Source organism: Fundulus heteroclitus, chromosome 6, assembly GCF_011125445.2.
Source record: "Fundulus heteroclitus isolate FHET01 chromosome 6, MU-UCD_Fhet_4.1, whole genome shotgun sequence".
Classification (NCBI taxonomy): Eukaryota; Metazoa; Chordata; class Actinopteri; order Cyprinodontiformes; family Fundulidae; genus Fundulus; species Fundulus heteroclitus.
In genome coordinates this window covers 10288809-10312639 of record NC_046366.1, presented here as the reverse complement: position 1 = coordinate 10312639, position 23831 = coordinate 10288809, and the positions used below count along the sequence as shown (strand labels likewise).

The following is a 23831-nucleotide window of genomic DNA, read 5'->3' as shown; positions in this document are numbered from 1 at the left end:
TGACTGATCTGCACCATTCCCCTTCCCTCAGAGTTTCTCATTGATGTTTTCTGTCAGTCATCCAAACTGAGTTAGGCTCGAAACTTTCTCTTTTAATTATATCTCGGAATAGAAATGTGCAGCTTGGGTCACCCTACAATCCAGGAATGGAAAGTTTTTCAGCTCTGTCACTTTTTGAAAAGGACCGTTAAATCAAACATGAATCAAACCGCTGGGTTTGTTAGGTCACTTATCAAAGATAATTAGTTGAACATTTAAGCCAAAATCTCAGAATGCTTTTGGAATTAAGCAGTGTTTGTTATTTTTGTTCTCAGCAAATTATTGTCCAAATAGTGTGGTCTGGAAAATAGAATCGAACATCCTACTCCTCGCAGCATATTCTAGCTTATTTTCAGTTTTTGTTTTAATTTGAAACTACTCAAACTCACAATCTTTATATCAATAGGTTGCGACACTGTATTAGTGGACAGTAAACATGTACATATATCCAAAGTTTGTTGCTTTTTTTTTGCCAGACATCATCCGTTTCATTAGACAAAATATGGCGGTCCGTTTTAAAGCTCCGTGGTTTTCTTCCACCTCGCTTTCAGCAGCAAGTGTACAAACATTTTGATAAATTCCTCCTCGATCTGGGCAACCCTGAAACCTTATCGCAGCTGTAAGCAGCGCTTATAAACTACATTTCTCAGGCATTTCAGCTTTAGAGAGGAGAAAATTGACCACATATGAAGTAAGTGCAACACAAAATGAAGTGCATTTAAACTACAGCTCTTTTGCTGATATCTACATTGTTTCTATGCCAGATCCTGTCAGACCTGACTTAAAAGTCAAGGCACCCAATAAACATGGAAGTATATGCTTAAAGTGATTCAATCAGACACATTTTAATATTATTTTAATATATTTCTTTACTGAAACACATGCATGTTATTTCTGTCTTCCTTAACCAGTACAAATATTATGTCACCAAAAGGTTTAAATCTATTTAAAACTATTTTTACAACAAAAAATACATTAATAGTAATATGATAAAGGAGCGGGTATTAATAATCCCCTATTAGCCTTTTGACCAGAAAACAAAAATAAAAGATGAGATAAAAAAATGTAGATAATGCCTTTAGTAGCTTGTTTTTACAAGTCAAATTGAGGTGGTCATCAGACTCTCTAAAGGCTGAAAATCAGCCTAAAGAGCAGGAAGTCTACCAGCCAAATTGACTGTCACTCACCTGTTTCCAGTTGTCAAAAATAATGACTTTGCTGTCCTCGTCGTCCACTGTCACCGTGCACTCATAGCCCTCACCTGCAAACAGATATCAATGTCACATCTGTCAGCACAGCTCCTCTTAAGCAACAACACAACTACTGAGGTCTAACATGTTGTGGCAAAAACATCCTTACGCCACCAAAGTGGGACAGCATCTATTTGGCGCAGCAGAAAATTGAGCAGTCTTTGCTAAAGAAGGAAGTCTCTGCGGTTTCTCAGGCACTGTCTCAGAGTTGTCAACACGTTAATGCCATTTTTATAAAAATTTTCCTTGCAGCCTGATCCAAGTGTCAAGGGGGACATTTAAATTACCGAAGCTAGAAGACATTTCTGCACATCTGAAAACTGCTGAGACTATATAAGTCTTATTAGTGTCATGAAATCCCCTATGGTATATAGCGCTTGTCTGGTCATACTGACCACATAAAGCATTTTGCACTATAATTACCCAATCACACTCACTAACAGGCACATATTCAAAGTGAAGTTTGAAAAAAAAAAACACAACCTTTCGACTGCAAGAACGCTACGCAACCCTCTGACCCACAGTCGCCCAATGAGCTAATCCACTTTAGATGGAGTATGGATAGAAGCACACTTCTGGCATTATTGAGCATAAAAACTAAAGGAGACAGAGACTATTGATCTATAATTCATGTTTTTTTTTTCAGATTTTACCTAGAGAATAGCCTATGTTCGACTGAAATAGGACAAAAACAACATCCTGTGCCGTAGAGATCTGAGGAGGAAAATGTAAATGTTTTTACTCATGTCTTTAGTGGCTGATGTTTGGTATTTCTTATAGAGTCCATTCAAAAATGGTAAAGTGTTTCCAGTTCAACTCAGTTCAGTTAATTGTTGTTTACAAAGCGCCAATTCACAACACATCATCTCAAGGCACTTTACAAAGTCAATTCAATCAAATCGTACCGACAGATTTGGTAAAAGGTTTTCTATCTAAGGAAACCCAGCAGATTGCATCGAGTTGTTCACTATCAGCATTCACTCCTCCTGAGAGATTGTGTAGCCACAGTGGACAGTCACATGTATTTTGTCGTTGACTTAGCAGCAATCCCTCATACCGAGCATTCGGTAAGATATTACCAGATATTTTTGTTTGGTTGTTTGGTCTTTCACAACCTAAAAATGTGTAAAAGCTGTTTTCTGTGCATTGATATAGTAATAGATGGCTCAATTCTAAATACGCTGAAAACAGTGCTGATAAAATAAAAATATCTCCTAGCCTTATATATTGTGTTAAACCCGGATGTCCCCTACTTAAATCAAATACAGTAGCACATCAGGGTCCAAATGGAAGCATTTTGAGTTATGTTCTACAATCCCCGTCCATTTTCACTTGCACGACTTGCCAAACAGTAGTAAAGACCGAGGCTATGACTTTGGGGGACTAACAAACAGAGCTTTTCCTTGAGCTAAGTATTTTTCAGCAAAAAAAGACTGTATAGGCAGCTAAACCTTCCTGTTGATCTGTCATGTCACCTGCTCTACACCCTCAACTCAAATATACTGCTACATTTGTCCCTGTAAAAGATTAAAAATCATGACATTCTGTAACTGCTTGTGTGGAGTCAGATCTCCAGTTGAGCCCCAAATTATTCACAGTCCTGGCAGATTAGATTTCAAGTGTATATGGCCATAATAACTATATATTGCATGTGTAGATTTTTATGCATATTGTTATCACTGTAATTTGCTATGTTGATTTACTAAAGCTGCAATGGCAGAAACCACATATTTTAATATGGAACAGGAATTACGGGTGGGAGTAAATAAGTGCAGTGGCGGTTCTAGACCAAATTTACCAGGGGGGCCAAGGTGGGGCCAGTGTTTTTTCACAGGGGCACAGAACAAAAAAATTAAACAATAAAATGACACTATTTACCTGTGTAATAATATTAAGTGAGGAACTTGTGGCTCTGGAACTGCAGATTTCAGCCCCCTGATCTAGCAGTTGAAAACTTTGGTCCCAGCTCAATACAGCTAAAGCTAAACTAAAACATCTTAATTTTTATATCCTTCTTAGAGTAAAACTGTATAGGTAAAAAATAAAATTGGTAAAAGTGACCAACCAGTTATGGTTTCTTTGACATTGCAAGTAATTATTAGAAGTGTATTTAATGTTATGTCTTTAGTACAGGGGCCATAACAGGGGCCTGGACCAGTTCTACAGGGGCATGGGCCCCTGTTGGCCCCTGTCTAGAACCGCCCCTGAATAAGTGTCTCTTTATCCCACTCCTTTCCAGGTTATTTTTTTCTTCTTGGGTCTGTAGTACATTATATTTACATGATATTGTACTGTATGTATTTTTGTACCAGCTTGGAATAAACCTAAACTAAACTAAACTAAACTAAACTAAACTTAACTAAACTAAAGTTTCATGTAACCAAGAAGTTTATTTCTGACTGTAAATGACACCTTCCAAAATTTAACAAGAGACTGTATAAAGTTTATCATCGAGAAAGTAGGTTCTCTTTTTGCATGTATCTTCTAACAAAAATAAAATTACATGTTGAATGTTATTCTCAAAATCAACTGAAACATTTTCATTGGCACTACAGCAATCAAACGCTTCTTCTAATTGCTGAGCAGCTTTTTGCACGTCTCTATTGGAGTACTTGGTGACTCCTCTTTTGTGACCTCCGGCTCTTTTGGTTTGGGTTTCGTTTTTGCCATCATCTTAATCTTTAGTTCCCTCCACAGATTCTGTCTGGGAGAATCTGATAGTTCATATTAATTTTACTTCCAGTCAAGAGAAAAATATTTATAAGTGAAATATCACTCCAGCTCTAACTCAACCAGGGTCATGAATAATATCTGGCTAAACGAAATCTTTAGAGACTATGAAAACTTTAGGTGATTCTTTATTATTAGCTGTTAGCACCGTGTTGAAGCAGCATATTAAAGGTGTTTAGATGAAACTTCTGTTAAAACCCAAGCTGCACAACATCAGTTTAACATGTAAATGCGATCTTATTGCTGAACATGTCAATAGCGATACCGATTGTAAATAACATACATTTTTTGGGCTCTTTTCCTTTTCTTTCTTCATGACAATGCCACCACCAAACTATGTGACATTTAGTTTTTCAGCTACTATAAATATACATCGGGTTTGCATCAAGGGCAACAGAGGTGCATCCAAATGGCCAATTATACAATTGTCATGCAGAGCGCAGAAAGTATGCCACTTGAAATGTAATGGCCTACCAAATATTGTCTCCAAGCCATCCTTTGCCCCTTGTTATTGCAAACGCTGACACTGAAATAACAATTGTGGTTCAATATACTGTGCAGTTGCATATAAGATACCTCTTGAAGTCAAGAGATACAGCAGAGCCTGGGACATCATTTGGGAATAACTTGAGCGTGACACAATTACAATACCAAAGTAGGCCATGTAACACGGATGGAATGTAGTTTATTATACTCAAGTTTAAAGCTACCGGCTCTATAAGCGTATACATGCCACTGATTTTGTTCATTTTACCAGAGTGTTCGGTTTAAGCTGACACATCTGCAAATGCCTGATAATAAATCACTTGGCTCTTTATCAGCGACAGAACATCTTGAATTGCCTTTGCAATCATAACAGGTAATAGCTATGAAAACTCTAACCTACATATTTTGACAGAGTTTTTTTTCCCCCCACTCAATGCTGGCGCAAAGGTTTTAAAGATTTTTTGGAAAAATACTTATTGATTCCATCTTTTAGGGCAGATTCATTATAAAAAAAAAGCACTGTATAACAAACAATTTAAAAACAGAGTACTAGCTACTAAAAGGCAAGGGTTCTCCTCTTTCTAAATATGGTCCAAAGATCCAAGAGCACAACACGGGCTGGTGTCATGAATGCTTTTCGGTGTGAGCCAGGGGCATGTTGGCTGTCACCTCGGGGTGACAATGACTGATCGACTGGCTGGCTGGAGAGTTGAGGGCTGCAGCTGATTAGCTCTGGTGTTATACTGAGCTGCGTTACGCGCAGATCTGCTGACTGACAGATGCCACACAGGAGTGCAAAGAGAAGACAGACTTTAGCTGCTTTCATGAGGCTTGCACTTTCAAAGAAGACAACTGGGTTCCTTTTCAGACAAAAATAACACTATTCTGGGCTACAAAGAAGTTCCTCGTGCTGCTGTTGCTCCTCAATCAAACTGACAGAATAATGGACTTACGGTGCCTTGCAAAAGTTTCCATACCACTTGAACTTTGTCATCTTTTGTTCCGCTCCAACCACAGGCATTGCCCTTTTTTGCTATTTCATTTGATTGACCAATACAAAGTAGTTAAGATCTGAAGTGGAAGAGCAGTAATCCAAAGTTTTAGAAAAGTTTTAGAGATAAAACTCAGAAAAGTGAGGTGTGCATTCGTATTGAACACCATTTCTTCCAATCCCCTACAGAAAAGCCTTTAGAAGTCACCTATTTCCATAAATACAGCTGTCCCACTTTTATTGGCAGGCCAAGCAAGAAGAGCACTAATAGCACAAGCATGCCAGCGTAGTCCGCTGTAACTCTGGAGGAGTTATAGAGTTCCAAAGCTCAAGTGTAAAGTCTATAGACAGAACGACTATTAGTTGTGCACTCCATAAATCAGGCTGTTTTGGAGAAATAAAAGCCATTGTTAAAAGAAAGTCAAAGAAAGAGCGCCATTTAAAGTCTGCCATAAACCAATTTAGAGGACACAGCCTCTAAATTGGAAGAAAGTGCTCTCGTCAGAGCTATGCAATACATGGTCTATGCAATACGCTGTGTTTGGCAGAAAACTAACAGTGCTCATTACCCTGAAGAAGCAATGGGAAGATGGATGAACCAAAATGCAAAGCAATGCTGGAAGAACATGTTAAATCCTGCAGGAGACTTGAGAATGGAGAGGAGGGTTATATATAGTTAGCTTCCAGCAGGACAAGGACCTTAAACATAAAGCCAGAACTACAGTGGAGTGGTTTAGACCAAATCCAAGTAATTTAGAAATGGCCCAATAAAAAGCGTAGGGCCAATTGAGAATATGTAGCAAGCCTGTTTCTAGATGTTCACAGCTGGTGGATATACATACTAGTAGAGCTGAAGAAGTATTATGCAGTAATATTGTACTACAATGGTGGGTGATTCTAACATGACAAAATGTAACAAAATATCAAAAGATACTTTTGCAAGGTACTGTAAGAATACATAAGTGTGTAATCATAGAAAATATACTGTGGAATCATGGTCTGTGACTGGAGAGGGGTACTCTACCAGGCCTGCTCTCTGCTCTCATTAACACACACACATCTGGGCCTGTGATAAACACAGCTGCTCTCACCCCCAGATTCAGCTTCCAAACCTTCCAAACAGAACACTTAAGGCCCAATAAAAGTGCAACAGTCAGCCTTGGACAGGCAGCCCACAGACGGCTAACAAAGGCAAGGCAGCCAATTGAGAAAAATAAGATGATGACAAAATCCAGACCACTGACACATCTCTGCTAGATAACAAATTATAGTAAGATGTTCAAAACTGGAGCATAAAAACTAGAATGGAGGATCTGAAAAGTCATATGGTATTTAGAGTTGTGTTTGTGCAATTGTTTTTTTTCTCTTTCACATTTGTTAATTTTCTTATCCAGTTACTTATTTGGCATGCACCTCAGACCAAAAGTGAAAACACTCTTTTAATCTAAATGTAATTAAGGCGAGCACTGGCTTATTAACCAAGATGTTTCACATTAAAGCTTCAGGTGTGTTTATGAAGTCATTTTGTGACTCAGTGAAGAAATATATTGATCTTGCAAGAATACTTTTTCAAAACTCGTTAAGCCACAGCACTCTCCACACCTGTTGGTAGATATGTAAAAATGTATCCAAAATAAATTCATCCTTGAACATTAAAATTAAAATGTAAGACAATCCAACCTTTAAATTTAGCACATCTCTTTATTTTGGAAAAGAAAATCGCAATTCCAAATATATATATATATATATATATATATATATATATATATATATATATATATATATATATATATATTTAGCACATCTCTTTATTTTGGAAAAGAAAATCGCAATTCCATATATATATATATATATATATATATATATATATATATATATATATATATATATATATATATAAATAAATCATCAGTGCCACACTTATTGGCACCAGTATCCTTTGAATAATGCAAAAAATAACAGATTCATTAGGTTTTTTTTAGCTTCTATGTCTTTTTATGTCATGTCCAGACACTCCTGCAGAGAATGACTTTTACCACCAGAGCAAATTTTCAATAAAGGTAAAAAAAAACAGACAACAAACAAAGTGTGTTGAATAGTAAAAGTGAAAAACACAAACTAAATATAGATGTCTATTGGTTTCTTTTCTCTTTTTTCCCCTTATTTATAAATGTAGCTTAAATGGTTAGGGTTAATCAAATGGCCTAGCAAAGCACTGGGTTTAGAATATATTTTGATGTGACCTGTTGAAAAAAAATATTTTTGAATTGTTTCTTTTGGGACATTCTTAAATAACCATATACAGTAAATAGTTGCCCATGAACTTCATTCTAAGGGTAGCCATTGGCACGGGTTGGTTGGGGACCCATATCTGTCACACCACTATGCACTGTGGGAAGGATGTTCAAGGAGATAAAACATCTCCAAAGCTCACTGTTAGAGAGCACTGAAGCAGAGAGTGGTATCTTGGGAGCCCCAAATTTTTATTGCAACTGTTATGCAACATGATAACATCTTTTGGGAGGAATGGCAGCAAATAGCATTTTTTGTCTTATCATCACAAAGATGAATGTTTGAAGTTGGCTAATCTACTCTGGAAGTTTGGGTCACCTGAGACTGAGAATTAGCATTCCGCTAACCCACGCTGCCTGTGGGTTTGTGGAAAAGGATGTCATGCCCATTATTAAGTACAGTGGAGAAACCGGGATGCTGTGGGTCAGTTTCTCTGAAAATCGGTCATCAGTGGGTCGTTCCCCAGAGTATGGATCCAAAACTTACAACCAATTCAATACTGAAATGGTTTACCAAAACAAAAATAACCTCCTTCCAAGGTCATCTCAGTCCTCAAATCCCAGAGGCTGTTTGCAGAGAGGACATAGGAAAAACTCCAAGGTCGTCTTTAAGGATAAACACGAGTGTAACCATATAAACAGATTCAGGAATATTGGAGGAAGCGACTATTAATAATGGTTATTGAGGGACATTAGTTTTATTTAAATAAAACTTTAAATGTAATCAAACCTGTACCAGATGTCAAATAAGAAATCCAGTCAGAATTATGAGCGCTTAGGCTTAGGCATATCTGTATATACTTCATACACAGATATGGAAAACTAGTGGGTGTTGTCGGTGGAGCCAACAAGTAAACAGCTAGGTGGTCGAGAAACATGTCAATGGCCTACCTTGGTGGGAATAACAACCTTTATTCCCAGCAAGATATGCATTTGTATTTATTTTGGTGCTATTGGTAAGTGCAACAGTTCATTGGCTTTTATTTTGGAAACATGACTCGTCCATAAGCTACACGGCCTTAAGCCTAAATTCACTACGTATCCAACTTTCCTGAAAAGATAAAATTGATGGTTTGAGTCTAAACCAAATTTCTGAAAGGTTATGTGCATTGGCTAAAACATTATTTCCAATCAATCAAGTCTGGGTCTAGGACAGAAAGCTAGCTGCTGTGGTATTGCTATCACCCTCTAGAAAACCTCTATGGTATGCTGATCGATCCAAGACTGATTGAGAGAAATTAAGCAAAGAGGAATGGTCAAAGAGTCCTCGCTTTGTATGTTCAAACCATGTGAACTGTTACAGGAGAAAAATTCAGTGATGTCCCGCTGACTTAATGAGGTTGTACAAAGTATTAACAGCAAAGTTCCTGATGATTGTGGCACCAGCGTTCTTGTTAATAACAGTGTTTTTTTTATATAGATTTTCTTCCCACATAATAAATCTACTCAAATTAAAGGTTGGATTATGCTACTAGCACATAAGTGTATCCATTTTTGCCAACAAATGTGGAAGATGCTGCATTTTATAAAGATCGTCAACTCAATGGTCAATGCATTACCACAAGCTTGTGTCTCAGAGTCTATAGAGAGCGATCTGTCCGACTGTCCAGCCAGGGATAAGGCAAGCGACGACTTGCCCACGCCGTTCTGTCCCAGCAGCACTATCCTGAGTGCCCCTCCGTGGCTCTGGTACGTCTGCTGTCCTGCCGCCGACTGGCTGAAGGAGTCATCTCGAGGCACCGCTGTGTCACTGATAGGCAACGTGGTAGGCTCCTCCAGGCCAGGTATCCAATCGCAGTCGTCGGATACGGCCTCCTCTCGCCTCAGCTGGTGCTTGACAGGCACGGGCGTGCTCCCTCGCCGGAGGGGTGCCGCCGTAGTGAGAAACATACTGTACTACAATTAAACAGAGACAGACAGAACACATAAGAGCAAGTAGTAGGTAGGATGGAGCGGGGGGCAACAACATGTGGTTTCGTTGGCTGGAAAACAGTCTTTAAAATGCTTTCAAACGTGTAGCTCATCTACTGGTCAGCCCGCTAAGCACTGTCTGTTCTAGTAAATGTTCTCGGTTGAGAATTCGATGAAAGGATGCCTCCACACAGTGTCTACGTGTGCAAAGAAGAGGGAGGTGATAACAATAAAGGTGAGGTTACAGAGAGAGGAGATGGAAAAGAAGAGAGTCAATGGAGAAAATAGAGAGGAGAGGTTGGCTGGGCATTAAGATGAGTTGGACATACAAGCATGGGGAGGCACTGAGGGATTGTAAGAGACAGCAAGCTTCCAGTGAATAACGTCAACACCTGAGAAAAGGGAAGAAACGCACAGGAGAAAGGTTCAGGTGTGATCAGGAGGCACGGACTGTACCGTGTTCATGGTGGCTGCAGCACAAAATCCCGACAAAATGCGACTTCCAGCCAGTGGGACGTAACGAGGGAACAGTCGTGCTGGAAGAGCCTACATGTTGAGTGTCATTTTCTGTGCACATGCATTTGCAACTGCATCACGTCAACCATAGATGACCCTCATCAATATTAATACAGCAATTAATCCAGATCCAGCAGCACCACCGGGCATCTGTGGCTCAGAGTCTGACAGTGGCAAAGCTAACAACACCACGGGCAGTTAATTAAAGGGCAATGATACAAACAAAATAAGGAGCACACAGGAAGATAATGAAGAAACAGTTTAGTCTCACCATGCACCTGCCTTTTAATAGACATTTTGACCTGAAATAGTAGAATAAGCTAAGGTTTGTAAATGAGAACACTGGAGCAAGATCTTCATTCACCAAAATATTACTTGACAGTGCGCAGCTAGTCTGTCTCGAGTAGCACTTAACTCGTTGCAGTGAGCTTGTTACTTTGTACGGTGAACTATGCGCAAACTTGACACTGCATTTTTTGTACGAAACTTTTATTTTGATGCAAAGATGGAAGACGTTAATGAGCTGCCCTGCTGTGTTCTTTAATAAAGACTGCCGCATTTTGGGTACCCACGAGAAAAAAAAATACATCTTGAGTAATCCAAATTGTTTGTTCTGTGAGAATACCATGACTGGCTAACTTTTAGCTGCCAACAATAGAAACGTTAGCATCTGCTTTAGAGGTTCCTACCAGCGCTACAATTTAGGGATGTTTAAAAGTTTAAACTAGGCTGATTCAAAGTATAAAATACTTTGTTTGATAAAACCTGAACTGGTTTGTTCCTCAGCTGTCGTTGTCAAACAAGGGTTGAAGAGCTGTAGGTAGAACATGATAAGCCTTCACTGGTTTATTGGTTTTAAATATTTACAAGGTAAATACAAAGGAACTGACTGTGAAATAGAGAAAAGCAGAGACCTAGCAACAAGTACTCAGCTTATGCTGACTTCCATATACATGTGAAGTCGGATGCTGCACTTAAAAAAATGTCAACTTAGATTATGTTGATTATATCTTTACCATCTACAGCTATGAAACTGTCAAGACTGAAGAAACAAACAAACATTAATATCAAGTGACTTTTATTTCCAAAACTGACTGTGACAAGTACAGTGATTTGGATCAAACCAAATCAGAGGTCAGGGAGGCGGGACTAAAAACAGCACTTGATTCTGATATGTATAATGTTTTGGTAGTTTGAAAAGTATGAGTATTAAAATACTTTTTTTTTTGTTTGTTTCTGTGTGGATTGACCAAATTTATAACTAAAGGGACATCACTTGTTACAATATGTCCATTGTTCAGGTGCCATTATGTCAATGATGTTAAGTGCAAAAAAAATGTTTTTTTTTTTCTTTCTTTCTTTTTACCATTCCCAAGTTTTATTTTCAAAGCATCCATATTGGATTTTGAGTTCAGGAGTAGTAAGAAACCTCAGCTTTGCCACTAGATTATCCGAAACTCAAAACTGATTATTTTAACTTCTTCTTAAAGATGGATCATATAATTAAATGGCATTTATCAACCTACCAACTACACCTAGATGGATAAGAATGTATTTTTTCTTTCCTTTTTATTTTGATTGTCTAAGATTGACGTATATAAAAACCTTGGTTTTACTAAAGAACCACTGCTCTACTGTGAAGAGACAACTCTTCAAAACACAGTGAGATTTATTTGTGGAAGCACAACAGAGGGCACATCTAATCCCTTGGCATTACAATACTAGACAGCATAAAATCTGCAATATATGGACTGATAAAACTTGGATTGGATGATTCTGTCCAAAGATTACATTTTCTTTAAAACACAGTTTGTCACATTGATCTGTGTGATCAAAAATTAAGACATTATTTATTTTCATCAAATATCTAGCTAAAATATCATGTTGTATTGTTTTCGGGAACTTCATATTCTGAATCATCTTATCTCGAGCTAAAGGTATCATTAAACCATAACTAATGAGGACTGCATTCCACACATAAGCAAACCACACAGGTGCAGAAGTGGTTGGCACCCATCAATACTACACCTGAACTTGTCCAACTATATCAAGCCAAAATGCCTGCAGCAAAACATCTCTATTAGAAGGAGACCTTTAAATATTCCTAAAGGTAAACATCCCATATTGGGAGGTTGACACAACAAAAGCAGGAAACATTGCTTTTGCCTCAACTTACAAGATCTTACGCGTCACATGAGAATAAAGTATACAGAGGGGCCTCAGCACTTACCTACTGGCCTAAATATTGTAAAATAAATGAAAAATGACAATAGAGGTTGCACAGTGGCGCAGTGGGTAGCACTGTTGCCTTGCAGCAAGAAGGCTAAAACTTCTTGCTGCAAAAAAACTTTTGTAATTTTGCTACACTGCATAATGCTGTAGAGTATCATAGTACAGAACCATATAATATTATAATATATAATATACTGCTAATATTTTTCAATCTCATATTGTGTATATTTCCCTGACTGTGCTGTAAAATAAGGGAGAAACATTGTCATTAGGCCTATCCAGCACCGCGAAAATAATAAAAAAAAAAAAAACATTGAATAAAAACAACAACAAACTCTGGCGGCTAAGTATACCATGTCTATAAAAGACTAATGTTACAGCTCAAGGAGTAACATTGCTGAGCTGGTGGTGTGGAGGTATAAAACTAAGTGCTTGTTGCTGGAGAGCCCATTTTGAACCTCAGTAATGTTTTTTTTTGTTTTTGTTTTGTCAGTTATACAAGGATTGATAAGGCAATTTTAAATGTATACAGCTAGGTTTAGTTCCCAGGCCCTGGGATGCTGTCTACACAAGTGGTGAGGAGCAACAGGACACCCGCGTGTGTTTGCGTGTTGCTGGCCAGCAGCGCTGTTGCAGACTCGCCACAGGTCTGAGCCATCTGCAGCCTTCACCTGCAGCGTGGAGAAACCTTTCCTACAGCACTTATCAGAGTTATAGTAAGGGAGAGAGATGCAGCATCATTGCAATGCTTAAAAAGTTCATTTAGATCCTGTTCGTTTTAACCTTTGCTTTCCAAGGCTGCAATACAAGAGATGATGATGTCTCAATGAGGCAGGAAAAACACATTTATAGATATAAATACAGGGAAGTGGATCCCGTACCTGCTGACAGTGAGTAAGAAGGGCCCTACTGCAATACATACCGGACAGGTCGCCTGTCTATCACTCTGCTAATACAGAGAGGCAGACTCTCTCTCCCACCTACAACTTAAATTAGAATCATCAATCATCTTAACCTGGATCCTTTTAGACTGGGAGACAAAACTGTGACAGCCACTGCCCCACATGCACCCTACACACACAGACACACAGTATATTATGGGAAAAACAGTTTTCTTTATAGAAAATTCAAGCTTTCTTATTTAAAAAAATGGGACTGTATGAAAATATGTTTGCATACTGTATCATACCAATCTGATATTTTTGAAATGTGTTTGAGAGAAGCATTATTTTAAACCAACAGAAAGTCGTGGACAATTATAAAATTAAAGGAAAATATTACTTGGTTTACAATTTTGTTTACCATTAAGCATTTAAATTAGTGTTCATTCAGTACCCTTTACCATGATACCCATAAATAAAATCCACTGCAACCACTGTAACCACAAGTAACCAACTCTGTCAGTTTTTTGATTCATACATCTTTGTAGAAATAATTCTGTGAAGGCCTCAGGGTTTGTTGGAGAACATTAGTGAACAAAGCATCATGAAGACTGAGGAACAAACCAGATAGGTCAGGAGTAAAGTTGGGGGAAAGTGTAAAGCAGGATTAGGTTAAAAAACAATATCCCAAACTTTTAACAGCAAAATTCAGTCTATTAAATAGAGAGTGTCTGGCAAATCTGCAAGCCTTCCCAGTAATGGTCGTCCACCTAAACTGGCAGGCCAGGCCTAGAGAGCATTCATCAGAGAAGTAGCCTAGAGGGTTAATGGTAACTCTGGAGAAGGCACAGAGATCCCCAGGTCAGATGAGGGAATCTGTTGACGGGACAGCGATAAGTTGTGCACTTCACCAATCTAGCCTTGATAAAACAGAGGCAAGAAGAAAGTCACCGTGAAAAGAAAGCTACAACAAGCCGCATTATCAGATTCCTACAAGCCATTAAGGGGACAATGCAAGCCTCTGGAAGAGGATGTTCTGGTCAGATAAGACCACAGTTGTTCCACACGTAAAATACTACATGTGGAATAAGATTAATGTTGTATATAGTCAAAAATCATATTGCATATCAGCAGAAAAGGGTAGCGGCAGTTTAATGCTGTCAGAACATGAAATACAGGGCAAGCCTGGATAAATTGGCGTTAAATGGGGACAGGACAAAGGCAACTGGGGCTACAGTGGAATGGACTAGAACAGACCATGGTCATGTGTTAGAATTATTTAAAGTCCAGACTTAAACCAAACTGAAAATGGGCAGTAAGGAGTGAAAATGGTTGTTTTGTGTGCTTCTTTCCATCTAACTGACTGAACTTGAGCTATTTAGGAATGAGATTTAGGCAAAGTTTCAACCTCATACCTCAACTTTAGTTGTGTCACTGCAACTAATGTAGTTTGGATTTATTTACTGAAGTAAAAGGGACTTCATACTTAATACACTTAATAGATTTTTCTTTTTTTTTTGGAAGTAAAAATATGATTTGCTGTCACAAATATATCCCCACTTCGCGTTATTCTATGATGTAAAATCCTACTTCATATAGAAAATCCATTCAAACAAGCTGGATGTTTTTTTTTTTTTTTTTTTAAATCCAAATTAGTATGCATCTGCACCTTAAGGTTTACTGCATAATAATGTAGTATTGCACTGGGCTTTTATGGTGGGTCATAATTTACATGCTATTATTTTGTTACAAGGATGCAACAAATATTTTTTGATATCCACTGAAATATTGTTTGTGCATGCATCATAAGGCTGCACAGTCGATTCATTTGTTGCAGAATATGGCATAATATTGTATGTGTAGTGTAATGCTGCTTGAGGTGGGGCTGCTCCATCACCTTTGTTGCACTGTCCCTTAAGCAAACGCACGCACAGATACACACCGGCTCACTCTAATCACCTGCGTGGGTTCAGCAGGGTTCCTCAATTAGGTTAATTGAACGAGCTAATCAATTAGGCATGCCTCGAGTGTCTGCGGTCTGCACCGGCAGAGACAGGAAGCCGTGACCGGGCGGGCTGAGTCAGTATGTCAGGGGTTAATCTGCGCCTCACCAGGCTGGTTCCAGAAACTGGGGCAAACAACGGTAGACGTTGCAAAATTAATACTACGGCCAGTGTTTGCGCTCTCCTCTCTGTACGACCTATTTTTCACTTGTGAATGCAGCAACTCCTACTGTAGTTTTACAGCAGCAGCAGCAGCATTACTGTTCGTTGTGTGGCGCTTCTTCCATTACAACAACAACTTGTTTTGCTTTCGAACGTGAGGGGAGCTCATTGCAGGCTTACAGAAACAGGTTTAAAATGATGAGCGCTGGTGGTAATCCGATATTTAGAAAGAATAAAACAAGACCTAAATGTTCTATCAGTTCAAAATCCATTCATTGAGGTCTTGAAATATCCCGTACTGTGTCATGTGTGCGTGTTTTTGTGTTGAGCACGTGAACAAAGCAGAATGTGTTGGGAGACAATAAGGACTCTCTGGTGCTGCGCTGTCTACCTGTGCGTCTATTCTTGGCTCCGGCGCAGAGCGCACGCTGTGTGTGAAAGAGGTGTGTGGTGGGGGGGTGGGGATGGAAAAGGATGGTCGCCTCTTACCTGGTCAGCCATGGTGATCGATGAGCCTTGTGTTTATGCAGCCGGAGCGGTGTGCTTTAGGTCATCTGTGCTGGCTGTGGACCCGGCGTCACCATTCACAGCGGCGCACCGTGACAGAGACGCACCGCGCGCATTCATCTACCTTACTGTTGTCGTCCCGGCTCCGGCGCGTGGGAAACTGGGATAGGTGGTAGTAAGTCTGAGGAAGAGGAGGATACACCTGCGTCTACGTTGCTATTAAGAAGCTCCTGTAATGTGCTGTCTGGGGGGGAGAAAGCAGCCGGGACCGCAACGCATCTCCACCAGTGTGCTCCTTTTTCCCACTGGACAGCCGTCTCTACGCTTCTCTCCCCACCTCCTACTAATACCTGCATCTGTCTCCCCCCTTCTCTCTCCCCCTTTCTCTCGCTCTCTCTCTCTCCCTCTCTCTCTCCGTGCGTGAAAAAGCACGTCCCTCGGTGAGTGGAGTGATCTTCCAACGGGTTGGGTAGAGAGGTGGAGGCAGGGTTAAAGGAGTACCCCATTTTTCCATCCCTGATAGATGATATCTATCTGCAGTATCTCGTGTGTGCCTGTATGTTGGTAGGTACACCTCACCTGGTTTGTTGCCCTTTATCAGGGTTTTAATTAGGAGAGAAGCACGGGGAGTGGCCGCCAGAGGGCAGCACGAAAACATATCGCTCCTGTTTTTAAATACTTACATACATAAATTCGCCCTTTTTCCATTGTGTGAGGAAAATAAGTGTAATTTGGTGGTGTGGATTATTTAAAGGGGGACATTTGCAGTATGTCATGAAGTGCAATACAACTGACGCTTGCTCTACTAGAGCACCATTGTAACAGTTTACTGTAATTAAAATACTCATTAACTACCCACCTTCCCTCACACTAACAAGTTGCTCTTATTCTAATGAGTGTGCGTATGGTCACGTTCTAAATGGTAATTGTTTATATATTTGCTGCCAAGGACGCATTTCTTGTCCAACAAAACACTTGCAAAGAGCCTTTCTAAAGTACAGGATTCATATCCATAACCCTTGAACTGTTGTTCACCATTTTGTCTTGGTACCATACACTTTAAAGAGTTTTATAGGAATTATGTAAAAGATCTATACAAAAAAGACATACCTGTCAAGTAAAAAGATGATTACATTATGTTTTTAAATCATTTTAATCATTTTAAATCTGAAGAATTTGGCATGCATTTGTATTCCACCCTTTAGGCAGATACCTTTGAATAAAATCCTGTGCTGCCTTCAGAAGTCACCCAGTTAGGACACAGAGTCAACTAGTGTGTAATTTAAACTAATTAGAATAACTACAACTTTTCTATGCAGGCCTCAGAGGTTCAGTAAACAAGCGGCTTCATGAACTACAAGAAACACAGCAGAGAAGTTTAAACAAGGACTGGATTACTGAATAAATATCCTATAGGCCTGCCGGTGGTCAGAGGGACCGGTGGTGCCCGACGTATAGCAGCCTCGCCTCTGTCATACTGAATGACTGATTGTAGAGTAAAGTGCTTTAGGGTCTTCAGACTAGTTAAAGCGCTGCACAAGTACAAGCCATTTAGCATCTACCATTTAAACATCAATGTTCAATGAATCATCTCAAAAGGAGAGTATGACCCAACAGCATATTGACAAAGAAACGCATATGAAGCTTCACTGGCAGGCTTCAGAAGAAGAACATTAACCAGAGTAACAACCAAGAGGACTATATTAACTTTAGAGGAGCTGCAGAGAGTGACTGCTCAGGAGGGAGAGGCTCTTGACAAGACTTCTATACTGTAAGTAATGCATTCCACAAATCTGGCCTTTATGAAAGAGTGGCAACTGAGAGAACAATTAACCAAACAGTCATGTTCTTAGACTGTGGAAGGAGGGCGGAGTACCTGGAGAGAACCCACGCATGCACAGGGACGACATTCAAATGCCGTGCAGAAAGACAAAGGCTAAAGATCCCGAAACCATCTTTTTAACCCAATTCCGACACCTTAACCTGTCTCTTATTCTACTGAGTGTGGAACCTTTCCCAGTGATCTCACTTGTGTGAGAAATGTCTCTGTTTTCCGTAACCCCTTCTTAATTTTAAGCTCTTGGAGGCTGCAGATTTCAAATGTATTTATATTTTCTGAATGTGCTGAAGCTGGTTTTTGCTGATTTATAGCTCACGTACTCTGCAATTTGACCTTAATGAAAGCTTAATTCTAAAGGAAAGTTGCAGTTCATAAAACTTCCCAACATTTGTGAAAATGAGGTTAGATGCTCAGACTTTGCTGATGCTTGAAGGCAAATTAAACAATTTTCGCCTTTAATCCTGTCTTTCTGGAACATCTTGGATGGTGGTTGACAAATTTCCGCTCGAGGCATGATTTGATTAATAAAGTATACTCCAATTGTTTAAATCCTTGATTAATTGAATGATCCAGGGCAATGTCAGCAACCCCCCCCCCCCCCCCCCCCGAAAAAAAAAAAACAACACTAAGGGACTTATTTAAACTGCAACGGAAGTCAGAAACAATAACAGCACCCACATTCAAATGAAAGGCTGTTGAGCATTACTGCCAAGATTTCCCTCCTCTTGGCCTTTAAGACAGAGCTCCAGTCTTTCTCCTAGGAGGCAAATGAAGTAGTGCACATGCAAGGCAGATTTATTTGGTTATAAAGATGGTTTATAGGAGTCAGGTCAGCTTCCAGATGGCACTGGAATTTAGCATAAATGGGTAGTTCGGAACATCTGGTGCAAGAGGCAAAAGAACCGGCAGTTTTGGCAGAACGGTTAAAAGTAAAAAAAAACAAACAAAAAAAAACAGAAAAGGGTGCAGACTGATTCAGAATGATTTTCAATGCAAAATTCCTCATAATATTAACGGAAGAGTTTTGGTTTGTTTTCAGCTTTCATGACATAGATGGACTTAATTTCACAGATTGCCCATATGATCACAGGCTGAGAAGCTATCTGTCCACACAGGGGTTTGTAAATGGAGCCAAACAATTTGAACAGCCGGAGTGACAGCTAGCTAATAACCACAGCCTCAGCAATGCGTTGGAGTGGCAGCATCATGTTAATGGCCTCAGCAGGTGCTGATGTTACAGTGCTAAAAAGCATATTCTCCTGCAAATTACCTCATAACAGGGAGGCCTTCCGCTGTAGAAACCCATGTTTGCACTCTTTGAAAACTACGCCTTTAGGTAGAATGCAAAATTTATCCCCGTATCTGACTAGTGAAATTCAGCATCCAGAGTGGATATAACGTGTCCGTCTTCAGTGATTTGAAAAAAAAATTATACTCTAAACGTTGACAGATTTTGTCACGTTACAACCATTATTTTGCACTGCCAACATTGCTGAACTTTCATAACCCATTTAAATTTAAAAGCACACAACTGAACGTTTACTGCATCTTTGCACCATAATTATTCTGCACTGCCAACATTGAACTTTTCAAATTAATGCCTTTTGTTGCACCATAATTTTTTTGCACTACAAACACTGTTGAACATTCTTCTGCACACTTTTTTAAACACTGTTTTCTCCTGCATTGTTACATTCTTATCACTGCTGCACTTTATATTGTAACGTTATCTTATTTCAATTGCAATCTCATTACATTGTCATAAACTGTATGCAACGTAATTTAGTTTTGTATGCACAAAATTACAATAAAGTTAGTCTAAGTCTAAAAGGTCAAACCTTAATTTAGTCTCAGGATGTCATGAGACAGATAAACACAAAGCTGTAATGCATAACTGTCAGGAAAATGATACTTGTTTTACAATGTACTTTTACACATGCATACAACTTAAATAAGTAATCTTTATTCTTATAGCATCGTTCAGGGAATAAACTCACAAAGTGCTTTACATTGAATCAAGGCAGGTGAAATACACATTGAGTTTCTCTTCTATTTTCTAAATTCATATATTTCTAAAAGTGCAACTGACATGAAATCCTCACCAGATTTCAGTAACAAAGCATTCAGCCACACATGCAAAAAAAAAAACAAAAAAAAAAAAAACTTTGATGTACATAAATTAGGTTCAGTGCAAAAATCTGAAATGACATATAAAAAAGTACCCAACGTGTGAAGAAAGGGACGAGCAAAAAGGCACAAAACGTCATGACACCAGTTGGAATGCATCAGTAAACACAATGTATTCCTGCCACCTAATGCAAATTAGCATCAGCTGGTTCAGCAACTGCCTTTAGACGTCCAGCTGCCTTCCCCTGTTTTGACCGTGATCCTGTCTCTTGGACTTCTATTCCTTGAACTAGTCGGTTTTTACACTGCTTCTGATCTCAGGAACACAACCTCAATTCTTCCTCCTGACCAACGAGCCCTGCCTAGCCCTCAGACTTATCTGCCCTGCTCTGACAACCTGTGCATGACCCACGCCTGTCCCCTGGATTCGTCTCAAGCCTCTGTCAATCTGGCTGACTCCACCACAGCGCTGAAAGCTAGCTCTCCCAGCTCTCTCAAGCTACTACCTGCTGTGAAGATACCATCCCCGCAGCAACAGCTCGCCGGCTCCTCAGCGAACCTAAGGAGTCACCTGACACAACCAAATACTCTGGCTGGTCCCTGATAAAGTTGGCGGCTTTATTTTAGAGTTTTCTCATTATTGGAGAATCCTCAGCAGCCACTAACCTGTCCTTTTCTTCCCCAGTGACTCCAGTCTGTGCCATCGGTACATTCCAGTCCCACACCAGTTGCTCCTTTAAAATAAATTTTTTAATCAATTCTCTGTGTTTGACTGAAATGTCAGGTCGTCTGTCAGGAGCATTACACTTTCCTTTTGCTGTAGCCAGTACCTGAACCAGAATTCAAGCTTTGGCTGTTATTTGCAGCTTTAAAATAGTCTAGTGAATAGTCTGGGGTTGTTTTATGCACAAATATACATGCACATGTATTTTTTTTTAATGAGCTTATACAGTTACACTTTTGTTTGAATCTGAGTGTGCTATTTTTAATAACTGCTCAGTTCTCTTTCTTATGCTTTAAAGTCGCACTGACTGTACCGTCTTTATTTCTCTGTTTTTATATTCCCTTACCTCTGTGTGAATCTGCATTCTTCAACTGGACTATTAATTAACTGCTGGTACACCTGAATTTCCCCACAGAGGGACATTTAAGGATATTTCTATTCTACGTCTAGTCTATTCTAAACTGGGAAATAATATGTCCATGGGGGATGATTTGCATATGTATCAGGGGTAGCTGACTGAGGCGAATAGACTGGGAATGTTGGCAAAATGCATGTGACAGAATTTCCTAGGCTGAAAATTCAATTTGGGTTAAAGTACTGGGACAAAAATGGATCAATCAATCAACCAATCAATCAATCAATCAATCAATCAATCAATCAATCAATCAATCAATCAATCAATCAAACATTGTACACAAGTTGAAAAGGGAGCAGGAAGACGAAAAAGCTTGTGTAAGCCTGCCCCTTTCTCAATGATTGCAAAATACATTTAATGGTTGTATATCAAATTAACCCACAGAATAAGTTGCAAACAATGTCAGTCTCTTCAGAAGAACAGAATAATTCTTATTTTTTTCTTTATAAAGTGTTTTGAATTGACTTAAAGCTGGCCACTTTTTCAAATGTCCAGTCCTGGCGTATAACCACAACAAGGTTGTGGTTATTCACCGGGTTAGATTTTCAATCCAAAACAAATTATAATACGAGTTTAACAATCAGGGCAACAAAGGACAGGTTGAATAGAATAACCTGGGTTAGACAAGTAATAACTGGGCTAACAGGAGTTTTCAATTCAATTCAGTTTTATTTATATAGCGCCAATTCATAACACATGTCATCTCAAGGCATTTACAAAGTAAATTTAATCAAATCATACAGACTGATTGGTCACAAAAGTTTTCTATCTAAGGAAACCCAGCAGATTACATTGTCTTGACAAGTAGCATTCATTCCTGAAAGAGCGTAGCACCACAGTGGACAGTCGTCTGCATTGTTGATGGCTTTGCAGCAATCCTTCATACTGAGAATACATTTCAGTAAACTTTAAAGTTAAAAGTTATCAAATGAAATAATAAATAAATCAGTCTACTAATGCCTAATATAGCAAATTATAGAATTAGAATATCAAAAATGCATACTGGCAGTCTTAATATTTGTCATGAATATGGTTTCTCCATCTGTTTATGCTGATTTTATGTCCATTTCTTTAGTCAACCCTTGCAAAAAGCTGGCAAACCCAGGCAGAAAGCTGATGTTATGATAGGTAAACTAACTTGTCCTTTGGTGTGACCTATATTCATAATTCCAGCCACATGACATTAACGTTATTGCAAAGCATATGTTTAACATTTTGACTTTTTATCATCTTCATGTTTAACATCTTGACTTTTTTATCCTGTGGAAGTCTGATCAGCATGGTTGAAACAGGGGTACAGCTGATACACCATGAATAGGCTGAGTGCTCAGGAAACCTGATCTATGATTTTACACTGTGCACGTGTATTAGCATCTTCTTTGAGTGTGCACATGATCACCGATATGCAACTCTCCATTTCAAACACATTGACAAAAGTATTTCGTTTCAGCAAGATTTGAATTTCGCTCGCCCACTTCCACATCACATAGCTTCTTTTCCTCTGGTGACTCTGACGGTGTACATCTATTAATCCACAGCTTAAAATCGGATGTACTGACCGACAATGTGTCACGCAAAATATGTCTCCCACTAGAACTGATTTCAACAAAATGTCCCAATTCAGCCAAATAAACTACAAAAGCTTAGAAGAAATGGTTTACCAGCTAAGTTCTTCCTCCTACTCCTCCTTGTATAGTAGTAACTGTTCGCACATTTGACCTGACCATAATCAAGCATGATAATGCATGCTTGATCGTTGGAAAATTTTGTACTGGTAAGATCAAATGTGTAGGTGTTCCTGCATTTATCTTACTCCGTGCTGCCACAAGGTCTTGTAGTAAAATTCAACCACCAGAGAGATTCCAAAACTAGATTTATAAATTCACAGTTTTTCATACTAGTTGAGTTTTGAGAACATAATAAGCAATCTAATTTTTAATATTGCAAAATCTTTTACTCAGCTTTTTCTTAATTCTCTGTGCACTATTAAGAAACAACTCCTCACATTTTTCCTTAACCACACACTCTGTGGACATTTGGCACAAAAACACATAACAACGTGTACCTGAGGAAATGAAACTCCCTAAACTTGTAAATATGATGCTTTATTTACATTTGAGAAATATCATGACATTAAAAGTGGGAATATAGGAAGGTACCTAACATACATTTTGATTTTTAGGATCCCTGCAGTTTGACATTTAAAGCAAATATGTCTGGAGATTTATCACCAGCATGGCTTAGAAAGGGCTCCCTTGTCAGTAAAATAAAAAAAAACTGTTATAGTAATATTGAGGAGAGAAGATTACTGTGAAAATATACTGATCTTGCTAAAGGTGGGTTTTGTGAGTCATTGCTATCATAGCTATAAGTAAACTCTTTGAAACAAAACCTCCCTAAGGGAATTAAATTGCAATCAATGACAATTAATGAGCTGGCATCCTTTATAAGGCCATTAAGTAGTGCTGTCACACTAACAATCAATATCTCTTAAATGTCCATCCAGATGATAGAAAGCCACTCTCTTTGTGATGTCTCCTAAAGTTTTTATATATTAGTCTTCTTTCAGGTTCACTTCCCTGCTCATTCTGTCCTATCTATTCTGTTTAGCAGGTCTGCAGATATGTAAGGGTTTCAGTAAAGACACTAAATGAAAAGGGGAAGGTTCCTCTCCATGGGGCTTGCAGAGCATGACTTATAATTTAAGCTTTCCCTAATCTGCTGAC

General features: G+C 38.9%; 1 protein-coding gene across 1 annotated transcript in view; it reads right to left on the bottom strand.

Moving 5' to 3' along the window:
• rem2 (RAS (RAD and GEM)-like GTP binding 2) overlaps positions 1-16423 on the bottom strand; it is a 62391-nt gene extending 45968 nt beyond the window's left edge. Inside the window, exons 1-3 of the mRNA XM_012851905.3 lie at positions 15982-16423; positions 9347-9683; positions 1227-1300 (exon numbers count right to left, since the gene is read on the bottom strand). Of these exons, the coding sequence (XP_012707359.2) occupies positions 1227-1300; positions 9347-9683; positions 15982-15993 (423 nt within the window). The 5' untranslated portion in view covers positions 15994-16423. The remainder of the gene's footprint in view (positions 1-1226; positions 1301-9346; positions 9684-15981) is intronic.
• Between the last annotated feature and the right edge of the window lie 7408 nt (positions 16424-23831).